This window comes from Pieris brassicae, chromosome 2 (genome assembly GCF_905147105.1).
Source record: "Pieris brassicae chromosome 2, ilPieBrab1.1, whole genome shotgun sequence".
Lineage (NCBI taxonomy): Eukaryota > Metazoa > Arthropoda > Insecta > Lepidoptera > Pieridae > Pieris > Pieris brassicae.
In genome coordinates, this window is record NC_059666.1 from 1,266,883 (window position 1) to 1,288,069 (window position 21,187).

At 32.7% G+C, this 21,187-nt stretch overlaps 1 protein-coding gene across 9 annotated transcripts; it reads left to right on the top strand.

Moving 5' to 3' along the window:
- Positions 1 to 670: 670 nt before the first annotated feature.
- LOC123720748 (cyclin-dependent kinase-like 4) lies at positions 671 to 21,169 on the top strand. 9 transcript variants are annotated; one of them, XM_045677490.1, is made up of 11 exons: positions 673 to 865; positions 3,977 to 4,166; positions 5,490 to 5,609; positions 10,793 to 10,958; positions 11,967 to 12,038; positions 17,704 to 17,817; positions 18,227 to 18,369; positions 19,111 to 19,206; positions 19,633 to 19,764; positions 20,549 to 20,665; positions 21,014 to 21,169. In XM_045677490.1, the coding sequence occupies exons 1-10, from the start codon at positions 798 to 800 to the stop codon at positions 20,639 to 20,641; spliced, it is 1,194 nt and encodes a 397-aa protein (XP_045533446.1). In that variant the 5' UTR covers positions 673 to 797; the 3' UTR covers positions 20,642 to 20,665; positions 21,014 to 21,169. The 9 variants fall into 9 exon arrangements, with proteins under 9 accessions (XP_045533443.1, XP_045533445.1, XP_045533450.1 ...); XM_045677487.1 differs by lacking the exon at positions 20,549 to 20,665 and having other exon boundaries at positions 671 to 865; XM_045677489.1 differs by lacking the exon at positions 20,549 to 20,665 and having other exon boundaries at positions 671 to 865; positions 17,710 to 17,817.
- Positions 21,170 to 21,187: the final 18 nt, after the last annotated feature.

The following is a 21,187-nucleotide window of genomic DNA, read 5'->3' on the forward strand; positions in this document are numbered from 1 at the left end:
TTAGTGAATGTAAAAAACCAGCTGTCTTCTATAACTATTATGAGACGACCCAACAAAGAAGCCAATGTATTTATCTCTGTTTGATCTGCGAAATTATATTATTACTATATAATAGTGATAACGGCGATTTCACAATCAAATCAACAATTTCATTTTTTCAAACACAAAGTGACTCAATCAAGCAGTATACTCAAGACATACTTTTTGTTTTTATAATAAGGGAATTTTAAAACCCTCTCACTTGATTTCTGTATAACATTTTACCCGTTTCATTCCTTTTATTAGAGCGGCTAAAAGGAGGCATGCATGCATAAATATTATGGGCCGTATCAACCGACCTTCACTTGAATTACGGGTTTTATATTTTGAATTAAAATAGTATCTAAGTACTTTAAATGGTATGATAGCGTAAATATTTTCATAGGTACCATAACATTTACCCAGAATATGATATTTAGGTGCTCATATGTCCTAGATACTTAAAAAATAAATCCTGCTTAATAATTCTTTTTTAGCGGTTTTACAGAAGTATACCTAGTATAGTAAATACAAGTCGCGCCGCGGTTGTCATGTAAACAACTGAAACTGTAAACAAACCAACCGACCTCGATCGATATATTTCCATAATTTTAGTCAAACCTTCGTGGCTTTCGTAGCAGCAGCTGGCTTGGCCTAATTAAAAAAATAAATGTCAAGTCTCAAAAAGCCGCGAAATAATTAAATGTCAAATTGATCTTCGAATTCAAGTGTAGTTTATTCACAAAGTCTTCAAAGTGTGGAACAACGTGGCTTCCTGTATGGAGAAATGGTTCGGTGATAAGCGGTTATGGTTATTTGGTAATAACCTGCCACTGCTGCCGAGAAGGTGCGCTTGAACTTTCTTTTTCAACTTTCGCCAGAAAACACAAATATTGAACAACGTCAAATATGTACTATTGCCTACCTTATAATATTGTGACTTTCTACTAGTAAACATGATTTTTAAAAATGATTAAGTTCTAACTAGGCTAGGACTCTTTATAAGTGTTGATGTGTAAGGTAAATATTTTTATATTATTAGGAATAGTCTCATGTTGTTTAAGATTAAAGATTGAAATAAGTAGAGTACAGGCAGAATCCATAAGTACATTTGGATAATTTGTCAGCTTGATCGTATGGATCACTTCATGATCTGAAAAATAGTATAGAATATATTATTTCCCTATTAATTTGTGAAAAAGATTTAAATTACCTCTGAAGTGCTTTTAATAATATTATGGACACGCAACGGTACAACCTGTACAACCCTTTATTGTACCTAAATTAAAAACCTAAAATTTAAATAATGTCGTAAATATGGGTATGGGTTATGGGTTAAATACATATGTATTTATATATTTTGAAATTAAATGAATTACTTTCATACTATTTATTATATTTTTTTATAAAATTACCTGGTTTTTGGTGATTTTTGAAATCAAATTAAATATTACATTTATAGGTTGAAAAAATGAATTATTCTAATTTATATACATTTACCACCATTACGTAATGGTTTAGAACGAACGAGAAGAGCTGACCAAAATCTTTTTCCCAATTCTTAAAAGGCCGACAACGCACTCGCAAGCCCTCTAGCATTGAGAGTGTCGGTATCACTAAACATCAGGAGGCTGCCCGTTTGCACCCCTTTCTATATAAAAAAAAACTCATTCTTTTCATCCTCTTTTTATTTTTATTTTTCAAAATGTTCCAAGCAACGTCTTTCATAAAGATTACATTTGTGCATATTGTATTCGAATAATAAATCTCTTGTTACAAAATTAATTACTTTATACTGTAATGAAATAAAAGCGTATCATGAAATTCCACAACGGAAAATCGATGTAATCAGTTTATACAATTTTATCGGTCATTGTTTTGAGCGTAATATGAAAATGTAATCGAAACCAACGTTGAAGCATAAAGGTTTATTACCTTAGTATAATATAAATCGTACTCAAATCACAAAATAATACAAAAATTGTATTATGCTAGTTATTCAGGAAGGAACTTTTTAAAGAATGTACAAATAATCCTCCGACACTACTAAGAATAATAAAACCACAGATAATCTAATCATAAATTCCAATGTCAAAAACGAAATTTAAGTTCTAAATCCACTGCCAATAATGTTGTTTGTGTTGTCTGTGCTGTATTAAAACTAATAATCGAATTTCAACTATTTTTTTAGGTGCACATTCAAAATTAACTTAATTATTATTTTCATCAATCAATCTCCGTCGTACCTCCTCCATCTACACGACACTGGCGAAGTTCCTTGTGCCCAGTTGGCACAAATAAAAGCCATAAACAATAATTGAATTGAAATCTACTGCCACAATATGCACTTTACACAATTTTAAAGCTTTGAGATTTTCTTTTCCTTTTTTTAGTAATATATTATTTACGTTATTTATATTTACGTTATATATATAACCTATTAGGCGATTTGTTTTTTTACAGTTCTCTCCTATATTGTCTATACTGTTGTTTTAAATAAATATCTTAATTTACCCGTGACTAATATTTTTCAGTAAATACCGCAATTTTACAGGACTTACTAAGTTTAGGCTTAATAAAAATTGTTGCCAATTTACAAGACTTTCTTACATTATTACGTTAACGTCGATACTGTTATCTTAGTCGATTAGTAATAAAAGATATTATAATTACTTATTTCAAATCGTAATCATAATATTGTTATGCAATAAAACCTGTCCCGATAGGTTTAACTGATATCAAAATAAAAATTTGATGCTTGGATTTTTGCATCATGTCCGATAGTCCCTGTGAACTATACCAGAGAAAGTTCTCGAAATGTGTCTTTATAGCCAATCTTCTCGTTTATGAGACTAACGTTACATAAATATTTATCCTCAAATTATTGTATCTGTTTCGTGATCATTTGGTTATTCAAATAGTAAAGTCAGCCCTATGTGTTTGACACCTGGAGTAGATTTTTGTGTCTAAGGCATTGGTGTTTTCCTTACAATGTTTTCCTTCAACGAACGTGGTAAATACGCACATAGACAGAAAGTACATTGCACAGCCGGGGATCGAAGCTCAGGAGAGTCGCACGCTGAAGCCACTAGACCAACACTGTTATTTTATTAAAATATAATAACAGTAAAAAAATATGTATACTATTTAGTCTCTAACTCCTTAACAAGATTAAAACCTACGTCGGCGCAATCTTTCAAATTTCTCTTAAAACACTACGCAACTGATATCTGCCACCCCTGAACGTGACAGAAACAAATTACTCTCAAATGAATGTTTGATATAGCAGTATTTGGTTTTAAAAGTATTTTTTAGATATCTTAAGTTTACTAAACGATGCTTATGAGGGATAAAACTTGACACTGAATATCTTTATGGCTAAATTACAGTAAATAATTATGAAAGGAGAAATTAATTTGTGTATTATTGCTCCTGATGTTGTCTGTGCAAGGTATATGTTTTGGTGCGTCTTTATATTATAAAACGAATGTTGCGTTCAAAGTTATGGTCACTGTCAGTCTTAATGGTAATTGCTAGATAATGTAAATGTCTATGTGAAACATCGAGAGAATGAATAGAAATCTAAACAATAATTCTTTCAGAGATGAGTGTTTGTTGTATAAATAATGTAACGCGTCATAATTTCCGGCAAGACAATAATGCTTTTGTCTTGGAAGTCTACTTCTATAGATTATAATCAGCAACTCTCAACGATGAAACTTAAACTTCTACAAAAGGAGAAAATGGCAGATTTCGACACTCCTCTGTGGCCAAACCTGTCGGTCACATGCCTGCCTCATTGCGTGCCCGACGTAGCCCTGTTTGTAAAAGAAAACCTATGAAACTAAAATAATTTAAAATATTAAACCCTTACTTTAAAACTGGCACCTTTATAATTTGTTGATAATTATGTCTCTCTTAATACTTAATAGGAATTGTACAGACTATATCCTTCCAGGTCCCGCGCCTCCAGCCGAGCGATGGAACGCTATGAGAAGCTGGCTAAGCTTGGTGAAGGTTCCTATGGCCTCGTATACAAGTGTCGAAATCGAGAGACCGGTGAGATAGTCGCCATCAAGAAGTTCGTGGAGAATGAAGACGATCCACTCATACGAAAAATTGCGCTTAGGGAAATTCGGATGCTGAAGGTTGGTTCAATAAATTAATCTAGTTTCTAATTAATTTATCCATGTATAACTTAATAAAAATGTAGATATTGGCTGGCGGTTTCATCTGTAGGCAGTTGTCCCCTCGGTAAGGACTGTCGAACAGGAAAGTTTTCTATTCGAACCAGTCTTTCCTGGTATTAGCGCATTCTACGAAATAAATAATCTCTGTGACTCGACATCGGGGCTTAAAACCTACCTTTTGTAGAGTTATTAATTGTGTTCGCATCTGTGGCCTGCGTCATGACACGGAAGAAAACACTTTACTTTTTTAAACAGTGACCCGTTCAACACAATTAATTTGTGAAGTAACTTGTATTTTCCGGATGGGTCTTTGTTTCGTGTTTATGTTCCCATATAAATCAACAGCAAAAACATAAATATTTACAAAAAGAACAAATAAATTATGCATTTTATATTCGCGTATAGTATGAACAAAGAATTTATTTCTTGACACCAAGGTCGTATAACCTAAAGTTAAGATTTTGAGGTTTATAGGAGATAAGGTTATAATCACAACGGTGTGTTTATGCAGTCTGCATCGTCAAAATGATGTCGATTATAATTTATATGTCTGAACAGGACCGTATTTAGATAAAGGCAACTGCGGCTACAATCGGGGCCTCCACAAAAGTGGGGCCCCCACAGTAGAGACTTCAGAAATATTTTTTTTTGATTCCGACAAGTAAACACCTTTCTTTTCATTTACTGTCATATGTTTGTTAAATACTAAAGGAATCTACTTGGTTTCACGATAAATTATTGATAGATTTTTTTTCATTTTATTTGGAAATAATTTGGGGCTTTGTTGCCTCCACTCCTTTCTTGCCCCGACGCCTCCAGACCTCTAAATCTAGCCCTGAATCTGAAGTTAATACCTAGGAACCAAATCTGCTATTTATAGCCTTAACAACCCATTACCGCGCATAAAGTTTACACCTAAAAATAAATTTTGAGCTTGAAACTTGCTGGTTAAAATATCAAGTCAGAACTATTGCTAAGTTGCCTTAAACTTAAATCTAGTTTCAAGGGTTGTCATTTGACACTTGGACACATTTGACGACGTTGATGTCGAACAAGCCAAGTCTCTCAGACAAGATGACTTGATACACGAATTATTATAAGGACATAATCATCTATGTTCAAAAAAATTCTAACAGCACTATTTTAACTAAACTATTAACCTCTCTGACAAATTATGTTTCTTTCGAAAAAATATGTTTTTTTTTCTTCTAATTAATAAAGGGAATCTGTCTTCATATTATAATAGAAAAAAAATTGTAGAAATAAATATTATTTCTTTAGAACCTGAAACACCCAAACCTCGTGAACCTGATCGAAGTGTTCCGCCGCAAACGCAAGCTGCACCTTGTCTTCGAATACTGCGACCACACCGTGCTTCATGAAATGGAGAAATATCCAGCTGTAAGTAAGCAAATGCCTAGTTGACCTAAGCGATGTGTAAGTATTGTGAGAATGAACGAATCAAGAGAGGTGGCTGTTGCTGTAAGTAGTCCTTTGGAGGAATGGAGGTTAAGTGACTTCAACTAAAATTGCTGCACTTTTTGCATTTGAAAACCGGTATAGCAATTAGCAAAAATGGTAATTCGCACTCGTTTGAACTAAAACGCGTTTATTTCGTAATGCCCGGTCACGTGTAACCTTAAATCGAATGGTTCAGTATGGTCCTAGTGAAAAGTGTTTATTGAAACAATGATGAGAAATTGGGTAAGATTCGACTGGACTTCCAAGATGGCGCAAACGGTTGCTCGCGTATCTTAAAATCCAATACAATTTTGGCGTACGTGGGTCGGACTTAGGGCTAAATCTCATTTCTTAGAACTAGACTCTTGTATGTCAAAATCCAATAAAATTTTTGCGTACAGGAATCGGACGTACGGCTAGTACTCATTTCTTAGAACTTGACTCCCGTATGTCAAAATCCAATACAATTTTGGCGTACGTGGGTCGGACTTAGGGCTAAATCTCATTTCTTAGAACTAGACTCTTGTATGTCAAAATCCAATAAAATTTTTGCGTACAGGAATCGGACGTACGGCTAGTACTCATTTCTTAGAACTTGACTCCCGTATGTCAAAATCCAATACAATTTTGCGGTAAGATAGTCGGACTTAAGGCTAAATTGAATATCTTAGAACTTGACTCCCGTATTTCAAAATCCAATACAATTTTGCGGTAAGAAAGTCGGACTTAAGGCTAAATTGAATATCTTAGAACTTGACTCCCGTATTTCAAAATCCAATACAATTTTGCGGTAAGATAGTCGGACTTAAGGCTAAATTGAATATCTTAGAACTTGACTCCCGTATTTCAAAATCCAATACAATTTTGCGGTAAGAAAGTCGGACTTAAGGCTAAATTGAATATCTTAGAACTTGACTCCCGTATGTCAAAATCCAATACAATTTTGCGGTAAGAAAGTCGGACTTAAGGCTAAATTGAATATCTTAGAACTTGACTCCCGTATGTCAAAATCCAATACAATTTTGCGGTAAGAGAGTCGGACTTAAGGCTAAATTGAATATCTTAGAACTTGACTCCCGTATGTCAAAATCCAATACAATTTTGCGGTAAGAAAGTCGGACTTAAGGCTAAATTGAATATCTTAGAACTTGACTCCCGTATGTCAAAATCCAATACAATTTTGCGGTAAGAAAGTCGGACTTAAGGCTAAATTGAATATCTTAGAACTTGACTCCCGTATGTCAAAATCCAATACAATTTTGCGGTAAGAGAGTCGGACTTAAGGCTAAATTGAATATCTTAGAACTTGACTCCCGTATGTCAAAATCCAATACAATTTTGCGGTAAGAAAGTCGGACTTAAGGCTAAATTGAATATCTTAGAACTTGACTCCCGTATGTCAAAATCCAATACAATTTTGCGGTAAGAAAGTCGGACTTAAGGCTAAATTTAATATCTTAGAACTTGACTCCCGTATGTCAAAATCCAATACAATTTTGCGGTAAGAAAGTCGGACTTAAGGCTAAATTGAATATCTTAGAACTTGACTCCCGTATTTCAAAATCCAATACAATTTTGCGGTAAGAAAGTCGGACTTAAGGCTAAATTGAATATCTTAGAACTTGACTCCCGTATGTCAAAATCCAATACAATTTTGCGGTAAGAAAGTCGGACTTAAGGCTAAATTTAATATCTTAGAACTTGACTCCCGTATGTCAAAATCCAATACAATTTTGCGGTAAGAAAGTCGGACTTAAGGCTAAATTGAATATCTTAGAACTTGACTCCCGTATGTCAAAATCCAATACAATTTTGCGGTAAGAGAGTCGGACTTAAGGCTAAATTGAATATCTTAGAACTTGACTCCCGTATGTCAAAATCCAATACAATTTTGCGGTAAGAAAGTCGGACTTAAGGCTAAATTGAATATCTTAGAACTTGACTCCCGTATGTCAAAATCCAATACAATTTTGCGGTAAGAGAGTCGGACTTAAGGCTAAATTGAATATCTTAGAACTTGACTCCCGTATGTCAAAATCCAATACAATTTTGCGGTAAGAAAGTCGGACTTAAGGCTAAATTGAATATCTTAGAACTTGACTCCCGTATGTCAAAATCCAATACAATTTTGCGGTAAGAAAGTCGGACTTAAGGCTAAATTGAATATCTTAGAACTTGACTCCCGTATGTCAAAATCCAATACAATTTTGCGGTAAGAGAGTCGGACTTAAGGCTAAATTGAATATCTTAGAACTTGACTCCCGTATGTCAAAATCCAATACAATTTTGCGGTAAGAAAGTCGGACTTAAGGCTAAATTTAATATCTTAGAACTTGACTCCCGTATGTCAAAATCCAATACAATTTTGCGGTAAGAAAGTCGGACTTAAGGCTAAATTTAATATCTTAGAACTTGACTCCCGTATGTCAAAATCCAATACAATTTTGCGGTAAGAAAGTCGGACTTAAGGCTAAATTGAATATCTTAGAACTAGACTCTTGTATGTCAAAATCCAATACAATTTTGCGGTAAGAAAGTCGGACTTAAGGCTAAATTGAATATCTTAGAACTTGACTCCCGTATGTCAAAATCCAATACAATTTTGCGGTAAGAAAGTCGGACTTAAGGCTAAATTTAATATCTTAGAACTTGACTCCCGTATGTCAAAATCCAATACAATTAAAAGTCACACAGCCAAGTCTCATTTCTGAATCTTATTCTAAGTTCCAACGTGTAAAGTTTTCTTCAATTTTGAACCCAATTCTATAATATATTACTCCATAAGTACAATACAAATTGTATGTACATTTAGATTCGCTCAAATGATTTCTAAACCAGATCATTGCCCCAATACCTTAAAAGAACATGTCGACATCACACTCACGTACGGTTCATACACGTGTTTCTTACATCGGAGATGGCTAATTATAACATTCTTGGTTAATAACTATATAGCCAGGGTCACGGTATCTTAGGTACAAACAATTGTGTTTACATATTAAAACTTTTATGCAAAAACCAAACTGAATTAAAAATTTAAATCAGATTTTTGGGGAGATTTGAAAATGCTTGTAATTATGTTTATTTATTTATTAACTTCTAAAACAACACCTATGCTTCAAGATAAGGTCACAAATTTTACAAACACATCAATTATATTAGAATATAAGTTTCAAACCAAAGTTAAGAAGTTCGGTGGTTGTTCGAGTCAAATAAACGAAACTCTTTGTTTGAAGCAAGGTGTCAACTGCCTTAAATTTAAAACTTCAGTCTATAACTAACATAAAATTATGGCTTGTGTCGCTAGACTAACAAAAAAATTAACTTATTGAAGGGATATTATGACACTTTTGTTACCTATCAAGAATGTAAGTGTAGTCGACGTATTGGACATTTATTACAATTTATGAGTGTGGAAAAAACTTACAGATTTATTAAAAAAAATGACGTTTTACAATTAATCAGCTAAAAGTGTACGATGATAGGCTAACATTTGTTTACTCTTATAACTATTAACTGAATTATAACAACAACAATATAACATTTGCAATAAACAATAAGAAGGTATTAAGAAGGTATTGGGAGACTGGTTTCCAAACTAGGTAGGAACCTGTGATATGGATGACCGGGCTTTCATTCCACACCACATTGAGTGATAACAATATAAAACAATAAAATATACATACATATATGGATACATGTAACTTAACTTATGTTACAAAACTCTAGCGAGGGACAAATAAAATACAAGCCAGTAGTAATAAATTAAAACTAGGTAATATAAAAATAAATTATAAAAACTCGTTTAAAGAAAGTATAAACACGCATAAATTATAAAAAAAATATTGTAGTTAGGTATAATTACACGAGATAAACATCGCGGTGACAAAAAAGACTTTCTTTTCGAATGAATTGATTGAATGTTTTTCATTCAAGGACTTCACGAACTAAGAATGAAAAGGTATTTCAATACACACAAAAACAAATACGTAATCTTGTATGATGTTATTGCCATATTCGAAGAGCTTTCATTGATGCAAGATCCAGCTAGAGATTGGAAGGTCGAGTTGCGCAGTAGATATGGCAGTTGTCGTTTCCTAATTTTTTATGTTTGCTGCGTCTGATAGAATTAACGGGTTTAATGGATTTAACAAATATTTGATTGTTCAAGTATTACGCACGCAATTTTTGGAGATTAAACCCCCCCATTAAACGCATCGTATAGTTTTCTGTATCCAATAGTAAAACGTTTGGTGACCACCCCCAGTGACTCTTTATACCTAATACTTACCATTATGTGGTGTAAAGTACTGTGAAACTCGAAAATAATCTTATCAATAACGCGTAATTCAATCCCCGCCCCGCATCGTAACGTTTTACAAGATACCCCCCAAATGTTTGTTACGTAATACTTGAACGCTCCCTTAACTATTAGATAATAAATAAATTTACTATTAACAAGATTAAAGTATTATTGATCACGATATAGATGAAACGATACGAGATAGATATTTTTTTATGTCTGCTACATGCTCATTGTATCGTACGAATGGCCTAATGCCAGCCAGTATATTGTATTTAATGATTGGCTGAATATCGTACAACTACATAACTACAATTAACTTGATGAATTCTGTTTTGAATTTTCATTTGAAAGGTGAATCATTAATATGAAATGTATTAAATTATTTTCGTTTCAATTTTATATTTTAATGGTAATATCTGGCAACATCTAAAGCTTGAATGACTATTATTTTGGTACGGTCTTTTCTTGAAGGAAGTCGAATTTGTTCGGAAATACTTCAGTGGGCCCCTGCTTCCACATGCGTGTAGCAAAATTTGGCTTTAAAAACGCTTAGTTGTGGAACGCCGGACGTCGAGGTGATACAGGTGGAATTACGTATTCTCCCTCGACCTCCGATGATAAAATTCAGCTAAAGGTTCATCTAAACAACTCTGAACATTAAGGATCGAGTAAATAATATTCATCGCGAACTTTAACTTTTTCCGCTATTGATAAAAAGTAATTGCAGTCATTTAAGGTGCCCAATATTCTATCTCTATCTGTCAAATTGCTATTACGTTGGGATAAAAAGAGACTGATTTAAAGGTTTGTCTTTTAGGGCTGTCCAGAGCTCCTCTCAAAGCAGATCATATGGCAGACGCTTCAAGGCGTGGCGTATTGTCACAGACACAACTGCATACATCGGGATGTGAAACCGGAAAACATTCTGCTGACCAGCGATGGTGTGGTCAAGTTGTGCGATTTTGGCTTCGCGAGGATGATCAGTGCGTATTCCATTTAACTCAAACTGAAAACTCAAACTTTATTCATATAGGTAACTAAGTACACTTAACTTCTTAATTTACATTTACTACCAGTTCCCAAGTCAAGGGCGTAGAGTGGGCAAGAAGAACTGGCAAGAAGCTCTACGCCACTCTTTTTAATTGCCAAGTTTTGAGTCATACAAATTGCTTGAACTGGAACAAATCAATCCCAAGGATTATGATCATTTAAATAATCGTCAAAAAGCCTTATTGATAATTTTACGGTCAACGAGAGTTAAACGAATACAATTTATACATAAGTGGTTTATCTTTTGGAGCCTGGTTGGTCGAACGCTTAGATTAGTTGTCTTTCGAGTATTGTACTGTTGAAAGTCACCTTTTATTTTAAAATCGTTTCTATTGTACATATAAATATGACCAGATAGTGTCATAATATTTAATTCCTTAATCTTAAAACTTCCATACCAGATTCGTTTTTTAATTTTTAAACGTGATGTAATAATTAAAAAAACATTTTATAATCAGATTATAGACAGTAGATATGTTGCTTCATAATTATTTATTAAGTAGTAAATAATAATAATTTATTGCAAGAATATGGTACAAAAAGGTGGTACAATAGTAATTTCGCATATTCTACCATACAATGGCGCACAAATTAGTTTTTGAAGGAGTTTTACATTTTACATTATTAGTCATATTAGAATTTTTCAATTCTTAAATTATTTGTATCGTACATATCATATCAAATGTTATTAAATTTATATCAACTACAGTGTTTCACGCAAATAATAATTTATTGAGTAATACATTTTTTCCATGAAGTCGGAAGATCTTTTAATTATTTTGGTAAATTAATGTAAACCTTAATAGCCATACGAAACGTGTTTTTTCTAAACAGTTCCAGATTGATTTTTGGCACAGCCAATTTCATTAAACAAAGTAGTTAAACAGTAAGTCGTTACAACTCCCACTAATACATCTTCCTTATCTTGTCCCTTCCTCCAGGTGGCACGTGTTCGTCAGAATATTCAGTTCACACCATGATCCCATTTGGAGTGGACGTGAGACGGAGAGCCAGTACTTATTTATTTATTTTCTTTTATTATTTGTAGCTAGAGTAATGATAGACTATCGCTTGGTTTTATTTAACTTAAATATCTCATAAGTTTTTTTAATATAACAAGGGCTAATGGTCAGTGGGCTCACCTGATGTTAAGTAATACCGCCCATGTACAATCACATTGCCAGGAGAGTCGCAAATTCGTTGTCGGCCTTTTAAGAATTGGTACGCTCTTTTATTGAAGGACCGTCTACGTCGAATTGCGCGTGTAATACTTCCTTAAAGCTGTTGTCGAATAGTAGATATGCAATAACTTAATAATTCGTGAGTAGAAAATATTCGTAGTTCCCAAATATACCCTTAGCAACTGCTTAATAAATTATTATGCCCCATTTTCCCGCCCTCGCGGCTATTATGTCTACTCGTATAAGACCTAGGCAAGCATTTAGATGTAGCGTTAAGATAACCCGGTTACTTATCAATGATCGGCCTCATAAATAGGTTAAAGGCCAGATCTACTATATTTAGTGGTCCCTATTACTGTAGACGAATTAAGGAAAAACTATTATTTAAACTGATACACTTGACAGATCTAGTAGGCAACTAGTTTAATTAGGTTTACTAAACAGCCCCGTTCAACTATAATAAACATATATAATTTATATGTTAGCCTGCCTAGGTTTAGGCTTCGGCTCATTCAAAGCCAAAATCGTAGGTGATGTAAGTAAATTACAGATAGATTTACACTCAGCAAAAAGTGCCTAGAGCCTCGTATTCATGGTAAACATTAGTTAAGCAACAGTTGATCAACAGTTTATGAGCAGCAATAATGTTTGTGAGACTTTGTTTAGATCAATATAGGTTGTCCACACGCCAGTCTGCGTTTAAATGTTGCCCGAGGAGGCTTGTTGTGTTCTCTGTATCTGATGTAAAGGATGGTTTTGCTTGAAACAGTTCTATTAATTGTATTATTGAAGTGAAACTTCTTTATCGGCGTTGTCAAATAATTTACCGTCACATTTTTCCGTTACGCGTCACATTTTCCGTTGCGCGCCATGTTTTTCTTGTCCCTACCACGGTTGATTCGGAGAGATTCGAAGCCAACGATAACAATGATAGTAGGTAATAATTCTATTACAATTAATGAACTTCTGTTATAATCTTAGTAGTAATAAAAGCCTTTTATTTAACTTTAATTAACCAATTTCTGTGAAGCTGCATATAGTAGATCATTTTTCCAAAAATAAGGTCATAAAGAATTTTCACTTCTTACGTGTGTACACTAGTACACGCACACATTTTTTTTATAATTGCTCCACACTTCTGTTATGTTTATATGTTTATATTATGTATATTACGGTCGCAAACACGTCCACACACGTCAACAATTGTTGATAAACAGATGCTACCGCTCGTTTGGCTAGAGCCTAGAACTCAACATGCCTTTGTCAACTCCGCAGTGTTGCCAGCGACATTTTGAATTTGACATTTACCATGAATACGAGGCTTAAGTATCTGACATCGTTGTGATACGAAACATAACATCGCTCTTCATAATAATCAGATAATTCTTCATTTGTAATCGAATCGAGAACATTCTAATTATTTATATCTGTTAAATGTTTCTCTTTAGGTTCCATATAAAAGTTATATTTGATTATTGTTTACGGCAAGTAACAATTACGAATAATTTCGATATAACGTTTTGCGTGATTCTAGTATATATAAATGTTTATTGGTGGTAAATTGTCACATTTGGGGACCCTCTTTGGACACCCAAGACAATTGTGCTCAGGTTAACAAGACTTACACTTAGTTTTATCTCTATACAGTATATACAACTATACATAAAACAGATTAGGTAAATCTAACACCCGTGACCCGAAAGTGCAATCTATGGGTAAATGTCAAATGTAATAAGTTGTGCAACACTGGCAGAAAACCTTCGCAAGAAAAAATTTATTCCAATACGTATAAAGGTAAACAAAATACTCCGCAGCCTTTTGACGATTTAAACGGATTTTCGAATATTTAATAGATTTATAATTATTTTTTTACGTACGTAATTCATAATAATAATCATTATTTTTTCTCACTAAAAATTACAAAAATTATTCACAAACTAATGCGACTTACTAACAAGGAAATGCTTTTTTGTGCGTTTTGTGTGTGGTACCTGTGTTAGAGGTCACTAGGACACTTCGGATCGCCAGGTCTTAAAACGTAGGTAATAAAACTATCTATCTGCCTCTCATGAACTCCGGCAGACGGCCTGATAAGACCTGTGTGTTCAGACAGATATATTTAAATGCATATAGTGGCGCTACATGCATATAAAGGTTCTGTGTGTGAATGTAGTCATTCTTTATAAGCACGTAGGTAATCTGCTTTAGCATAAACACTGCGTTTTGACAGCCAGCTCATAGTCGAGACTGGAACGATAAAGTCTATTAAATATATATTTAATAATTAATTTATATTAATCAGATAATTCTTCATTTGTAGTCGAATCGAGATCATTTTAATTATTTCTGTCTGTTAAATGTTTCTCTTTTAATTATATCTTTTTTGATTATTATTTACGGAAATTAACAATTACGAATAATTTTTCGATATAACGTTTTGCGTGATTCTAAAATATAAATATATATAAAAATGCATTTCATTAATCGCATGTATAACATATGTTTGAAATGCATTAAGAACACGTCAATGCAAAGTTTAAAAGGCAATTTTGTTACGTCTAATCGAGAAGATGGCCTACAGGATTATATTAGTTAGTATTATAGTATATGTTAATATAGATTAGAAAATCTATCTATAGTGCATCTGTTTGACGTATACAAATTAACCTTTACAGCGCTTTATTATCGCATAACTATAATGTAGTTACAGGTACAATTTTAACAAGCTGAACACAGATAGATATGGAACATATTTTCTTGAATTACCAAAATAATGTAATTTATATATTTTTAATTTAAATTTATTTTGATTATGCAGAATTTTGCCGCGGATTCAGGACACGTTAATGAGTGGCCACCGCAATAGAGACTTCAATAATAAAATAATCTACACTTGGTTTCACTATAAATTATTTATTGGAGACGTCAACTAAAAAATTGAAAATTTTATTTGGAAAATATTTTGGGGGCTGACGGCCTCCACTCCTTTGTCCCAAGGCTTCTAGACCTAAAATCCTAAAATAAGAATTTACGCATAAGGCTTTCCACTTTGTGGTAACCTGTGGTCAAAAGTAGAGATTTAAGAGGCATATTTATATGTTAAAATTTGTGTTTTCTACGAACTTAAGAAAATCGTTGAATATTTATATCTTGTAGAATTTATTATAAATGCAGTAATTTATGAGCATCGCAATCAGACGATAAAAAATGAAATATGTACGACCTAAATGTTATGTTGATGACACCATACATAATGTTCGATCTTGTACATAGTTTTTATATGGGTTAACACTTGCTTGTTTAAACTATTACAATAAGCCTTAGACGGTATGGTCTTAGGTCACTTCCTGGCAGTGCACCATTAGATGTGTCTTTTTATGTGCGTGGACCAATATAAACATCTTGAGGAAACCGACGTTGTGTTCCAAGAACTGAAACTGATGACATGGGGGTCGTGTACACCCCATGGGGACTGGAAAGGGTCTCGTTTTATCACATATTAAAACACATTGTCACAAAATAACTCTATTAAGGAGATATTCACAGATTCTCAATAAAAACGATCCAAATCGATCACATTATTCAATTAATACAAAATTTATGGAATTAATTTGGGAACTATATACACTGAAAGGCAATATTTAAAACAGTCTACGACTTAAGTTTTCTAGAAAATAATTTTATAGAGGAATACCTCCTTGTGATTTGCTTTATTAACGATTAACATTGCATCATAACGACTTTGAACAGCCTAATAATTAACAACAGTACTTACTAGCATCATTTATCGCATATCATATAGTCGCATTTCTTTTCTAAAGATGGTAATTTAACTATGACATTTTCTTATAGTACTGTACTTTTAGCAGTTAAACATATAAATCTCGGTTCAATATTCCCGTTCTAAGATACGAACCCATTAAAGCAAAGACCTACCTGATAGCATCCAAAAAATCGGACCAGCTACACGAAGGGTCGAGAGAAAAAAACGAAAGATGAAACGTTCGTTTCACGCACATATAGGTACTACGTAAACGTATTTATTAACATTATTTATATTTGCTACGCAATCTCTACTCCAAAACACGAAATAAATAAATATTTTTCCAATATCATCAGACTGAAGTTCATTTACTCGAATATAGCTCTCACCATTTCATTTACATATATGATTCATCAACTACGTATTACCTTAGTCAAGCTTACTGTATAGTGTATTCGCTTGCGGCGAAGACATGATAATCTTATATTAATATTCGTAAACTAATATTTAAGGGTAAAACAAACAATATATGTATTTTCTAGGCCTTTAGTATAGCCCTACGTAGATGCCACGAAAGTTTGCTTAGACTCTAAACGAAGGAAATGTTTATGAACATACAAAAATTTGAATTGAAAATAGAATTTGTAATTGCGTTGTTTAAAGTAGTTCCGGGGGGAGAGGAAATCCATACATCAAAGCCTTGAATGTATGGTTTTCCTACTGAAGGTCACGCGACCTTCACCTTATCGCTAAACATAGCGGTACCAAGGCCGCTACTTGCGGTTTTTTGTTCGATCAATTAATCATGCAAGATATTTTTGGCTCAAAGAATGTTTAATAGAAGACTAAGCCAAACAAATTCGCTTCATATTTTTCACGAATTCTCGGTTTATTATTTATGATTCTAGTAATGAGACTGCACTCTAGATAAATTCCAAGCTAAAGATCTATGAATCAAGCCTTTATATCAAGTAAAACAAAGTACATTTGTTGTTTTTATTTTGTTACGTGAATCAAGACGTTCAAGGGTATTGTGACATTTAGATGATATTGACCAGACAGGTTGAATTTTTATCCGTACAGTCATATGTGTGTCATCAACGATACTAATTAATGAACAATATTTTTTCAATAAACTTAATAGTAATAGTATACAGTGGTCGCTAAACGGTTAAAATGAAATTAATTGTTATATTTTTATCATAAAGAAATGTATAATCGAATGAAATAATTAAGTATCAATCTTTTTTAAAGCTTTCTAGTGCATATAATAATGTTAATACTTTTTATGAAAATGTAAAATAATTTGGTCATAAAAATTATTATGTAAAACTTTTTCGTATGGTATTTTGTTTAGTTTCACTATTTGAAATTGTATTGGCGAGTGTGAATGTGTACTTACATAATGTTAATTTACACAATTTACATATGAATTTTAAGAAGTTCAATAATTCATATTTCAATCGTAGTTTTGAATTTTCAACACAAACAATATGTAAATCGTACTTCATTATCATGAAATTGAACCCTTACCGCGTTACTTCAATAACAATTTCATTAATTGACTCAAGGGCTGACATTGATGACAAGAGATGACATTTACACTCCCTGACAAACGTCAACACTTCATTTCGATATAGCGTTAAAATGTCATAATACAAAAACTTATCAAAATCGGAAATTCAATAGAATAATTCTATTAAATGATTAACTAATAAGAAATTCCGTCAACATGCCCAGGTCCGGGTGAGAGCTACACGGACTATGTCGCGACTCGTTGGTATCGTGCTCCCGAGTTGCTGGTAGGAGATACTATGTATAGCATGCCGGTTGATGTATGGGCTATTGGTGAGTGTTTTCATCTGTCAAAAGAGATTTATTTATCTCGAGAGTATAGTGTCCGAGAATCGGAACCGGTAGATTTGGAATCAAAGGCAAATATTAGTATAACTTACTCTTAGCAATTTCTATATAGTGTCAAAAGATGTTGTTAGCCGAAACGATAACATATCATTTAGAAAACTGGAGGAACGAGATTACAAATTAAATCTAGCTGCTACAATATACAAAAAAAAATTGTTTAAAATTAATTCTATACTTGTATATAATTTTATTGTATTATAAATGGAATCATATATATTTAGTTAGTCGCTCTGCCTAGATGTCGGTCTATTATATACATTTATAGAGAAGCTTGCCGAGGATTATATAATCTTACAAGTTACATCTTACAGAAGCATTTTTTTTATTATTGCAGGCTGTGTGTTTGCGGAGTTACTCTCAAGTGAAGCCCTTTGGCCGGGGAAGAGTGATTTGGACCAGCTGTATTTAATCAGAAAGACACTTGGAGATCTCTTGCCGAGACACATGACTATTTTCTCACAGAATTCATTTTTTCAAGTAATTATTTAATTAGATAACATCTACTAAAATATTTTAAAGGTTTTCTATTATGCTAAATAGATTTTTTAGTATACATGGTTGGTAAAAAAAAATATCTCCTAACAAACATATCAATAAATATTTACACTTTTATCACAGTCATTTGCTATTAAGTTTTCTGCAGGCGCCAGGAAATGCTTTCTAAATAATTAACTTCGTTTTATACATTGCAGTATTAATGTAAGATTGGATTGCTAGTAAAACAGAAAATAGCTCGAAATTATAAATAAATATAACTTTTTAATTTTCAACTAAGACGAACTATATGATTAACAATTATGATTCTATAAACAAATAAATACAAACATTTCGTTACTTATACATATGTATCGTATAGGAAGAATTTTAATAGGAACCCCCTCTCACAACTGGAGCCAGTATGGTCCAGCAGTTGTGGTCGGTCAATTCTTTCATCCCTTCCTTTTTGGTTATTTTCATGATTTGTACATCTTCTATATTCACTTCCTTTTTAATTTTTTGACATACGTTTGTCTCAATGATTGCCATTTAAAAGAATCACCATAATATAGCAAAAGTGTGTTGACCATAAATACAAATAAGTGTAACAATGATTATATCATATATACATACACATTTATTAAAAAAAATAATTGATTTAAACAATATAATTGTTTATTTATTGTTTTACGTATTAAATGTTAATGATGACACATTCTTATAGTAGAAGATACATTTCAGGGCTTGGCGTTACCAGAACCGACAACAGTTGAGACCCTGGAGAAGAAAATCCCATCAAGATACGCAAATAATGAATTGATTATCGACTTTTTGAACGTAAGCACTTTCATTTTTTTATATAATATTCTTAATGATAAGTAAATTTTTGCGTTAAGCAATACGTTTTCCAGCTTTCTTTTTTCCAGAATGTTTGTTTTAGTATTTCGCAGTACATAGTAGTAGTTTATTATTTATATATTTGTAATTAACAAGTCTTGTCAAGTATTTGTATACGGAGTCAAAGATAAAAAACTTACAAGTTATTCGGTTCTTATAGTCCTTACTAAGTCAAATATAAAAGATGGAGTGGTATCAAAATTTAATCTTTTATAAAGGGATAAATAACCATACTTCTATTTTATATTCAGAAGAATTTCCATTTACCTTAAGCCTTTTACAATTCGTACGAATCGTACGCACGACCTTGGGGTTGAGAATTGTATCAAACATTGCTTTGTTTTTATTAAGTGGGTGATATTTTAGAGATGCTTAGACAAAGACCCAATGATGCGTTGGACTTGCGAGCAGTTGTTACGTCATCCGATATTCGAGAATTTCCTCTTCACCGTTCCTGCCTCAGATCATGATGAATACGAGAGGGTTAGACGCCAACAGGTAAATATCGATTATATTTACTACTTACTTTGTTATGTATGTGGAATTAGATTAAAATAGTTTTTTGTGTCTTCCAATTTACCAACGGACTAACAATATGTAGTCTCTTGGCGCGAACTATAACACCTGTATGTCAAATTGTCAAGGTGTCAAATGTCAAATTGTCGATTCACACGAGATTCATGGTTAAAGGTTAGAAGGAGAGAAGAGATTTAATAAATATTCAGAAAGACGAACAAATCAGACTAAAGGCTGATTTACATTTGCTATGCTACTTTCATCACAAGTTGTCTCAAAAGCGATGAAAGCACAGAAAATATGGAATCTTTAATTAGTTTAGTTTAGTTAGTTTCACATCATTTATATTCATGTTTAAAGTATTTTCAATGTCTGCATATGCATTATCTCTAAGAATTTTGTTTTTATAAGTTTCACTGCACGAATCCCATAAGCAGGCATGTTTTTCGTATTCTGATAACAATTTAGTTGTCAGATCCCGTGTCCACTTCACTTGCGACGCCATTTTAATAACCGCACTTTTTTAAAACCACAGATAACGATAAAAAATCTGACGGTCATTCAGATTTTTTAGCGTGCTTTATAGCATAGCACATTCACATTTGCGAAATGCGTGTCTTTAGATTTCTTGGAAAAAGAATGCTAAAAACTTATTAAAAAGTAGCAAATGTAAATCAGCCTTAAGATATATTTTTATTTGTATTTAGAATATATATTAGTAAACTCATCAAAGTACGATAATTAAGTACATTATTTTTAAAAACAGCAAGAATTTAATGCAAAATCTCGAGCAATCAACGAAGAAATGTCTACCCTAGCGACTGACATTACTGTTTCAAAGAAAAGTAAAGGAAAATGAGCATAAAACATTTCCCATAATGAGGTACCTAACTAAAAATTGTCCAACTACATGTATACTTTCTATAAACTTTAGAAAGATATATAGGATATAGATATAGTAGGAGTTGAATATGTTGTTTATCTTGAGTCTTAATCTTATTTCTGTAAGTTGTATAAGTATATTTATATATAATAAAAAGTTCCCATTTAGATAAGTTCTATTCCAAAGAAAGACAAATTATTGTATATTATGACACATAAAATTGCATCAGAAAAATTACCTGATCCTTATAAGTAGAGCTTAAAGTTTACCATATCTTTGAGTCGTAGACAATTGAGACTTATGAAAACACTTATAAATCATAATATACAATAGATATTATTTTTACAGGTACAATCATCCCCATTGCTGCCCCAGCTGATAGTGAATGAGAGAAGCCAGCCAAAAGGCAAAAAGACAGACTTGAATTCAAGAGGACACCTACCGACTATATGACTAGCACCATGGCATCGTATTTAATTAAAATTAAACATTTATTCTATTCTACTCAACTTTTTTTACAAA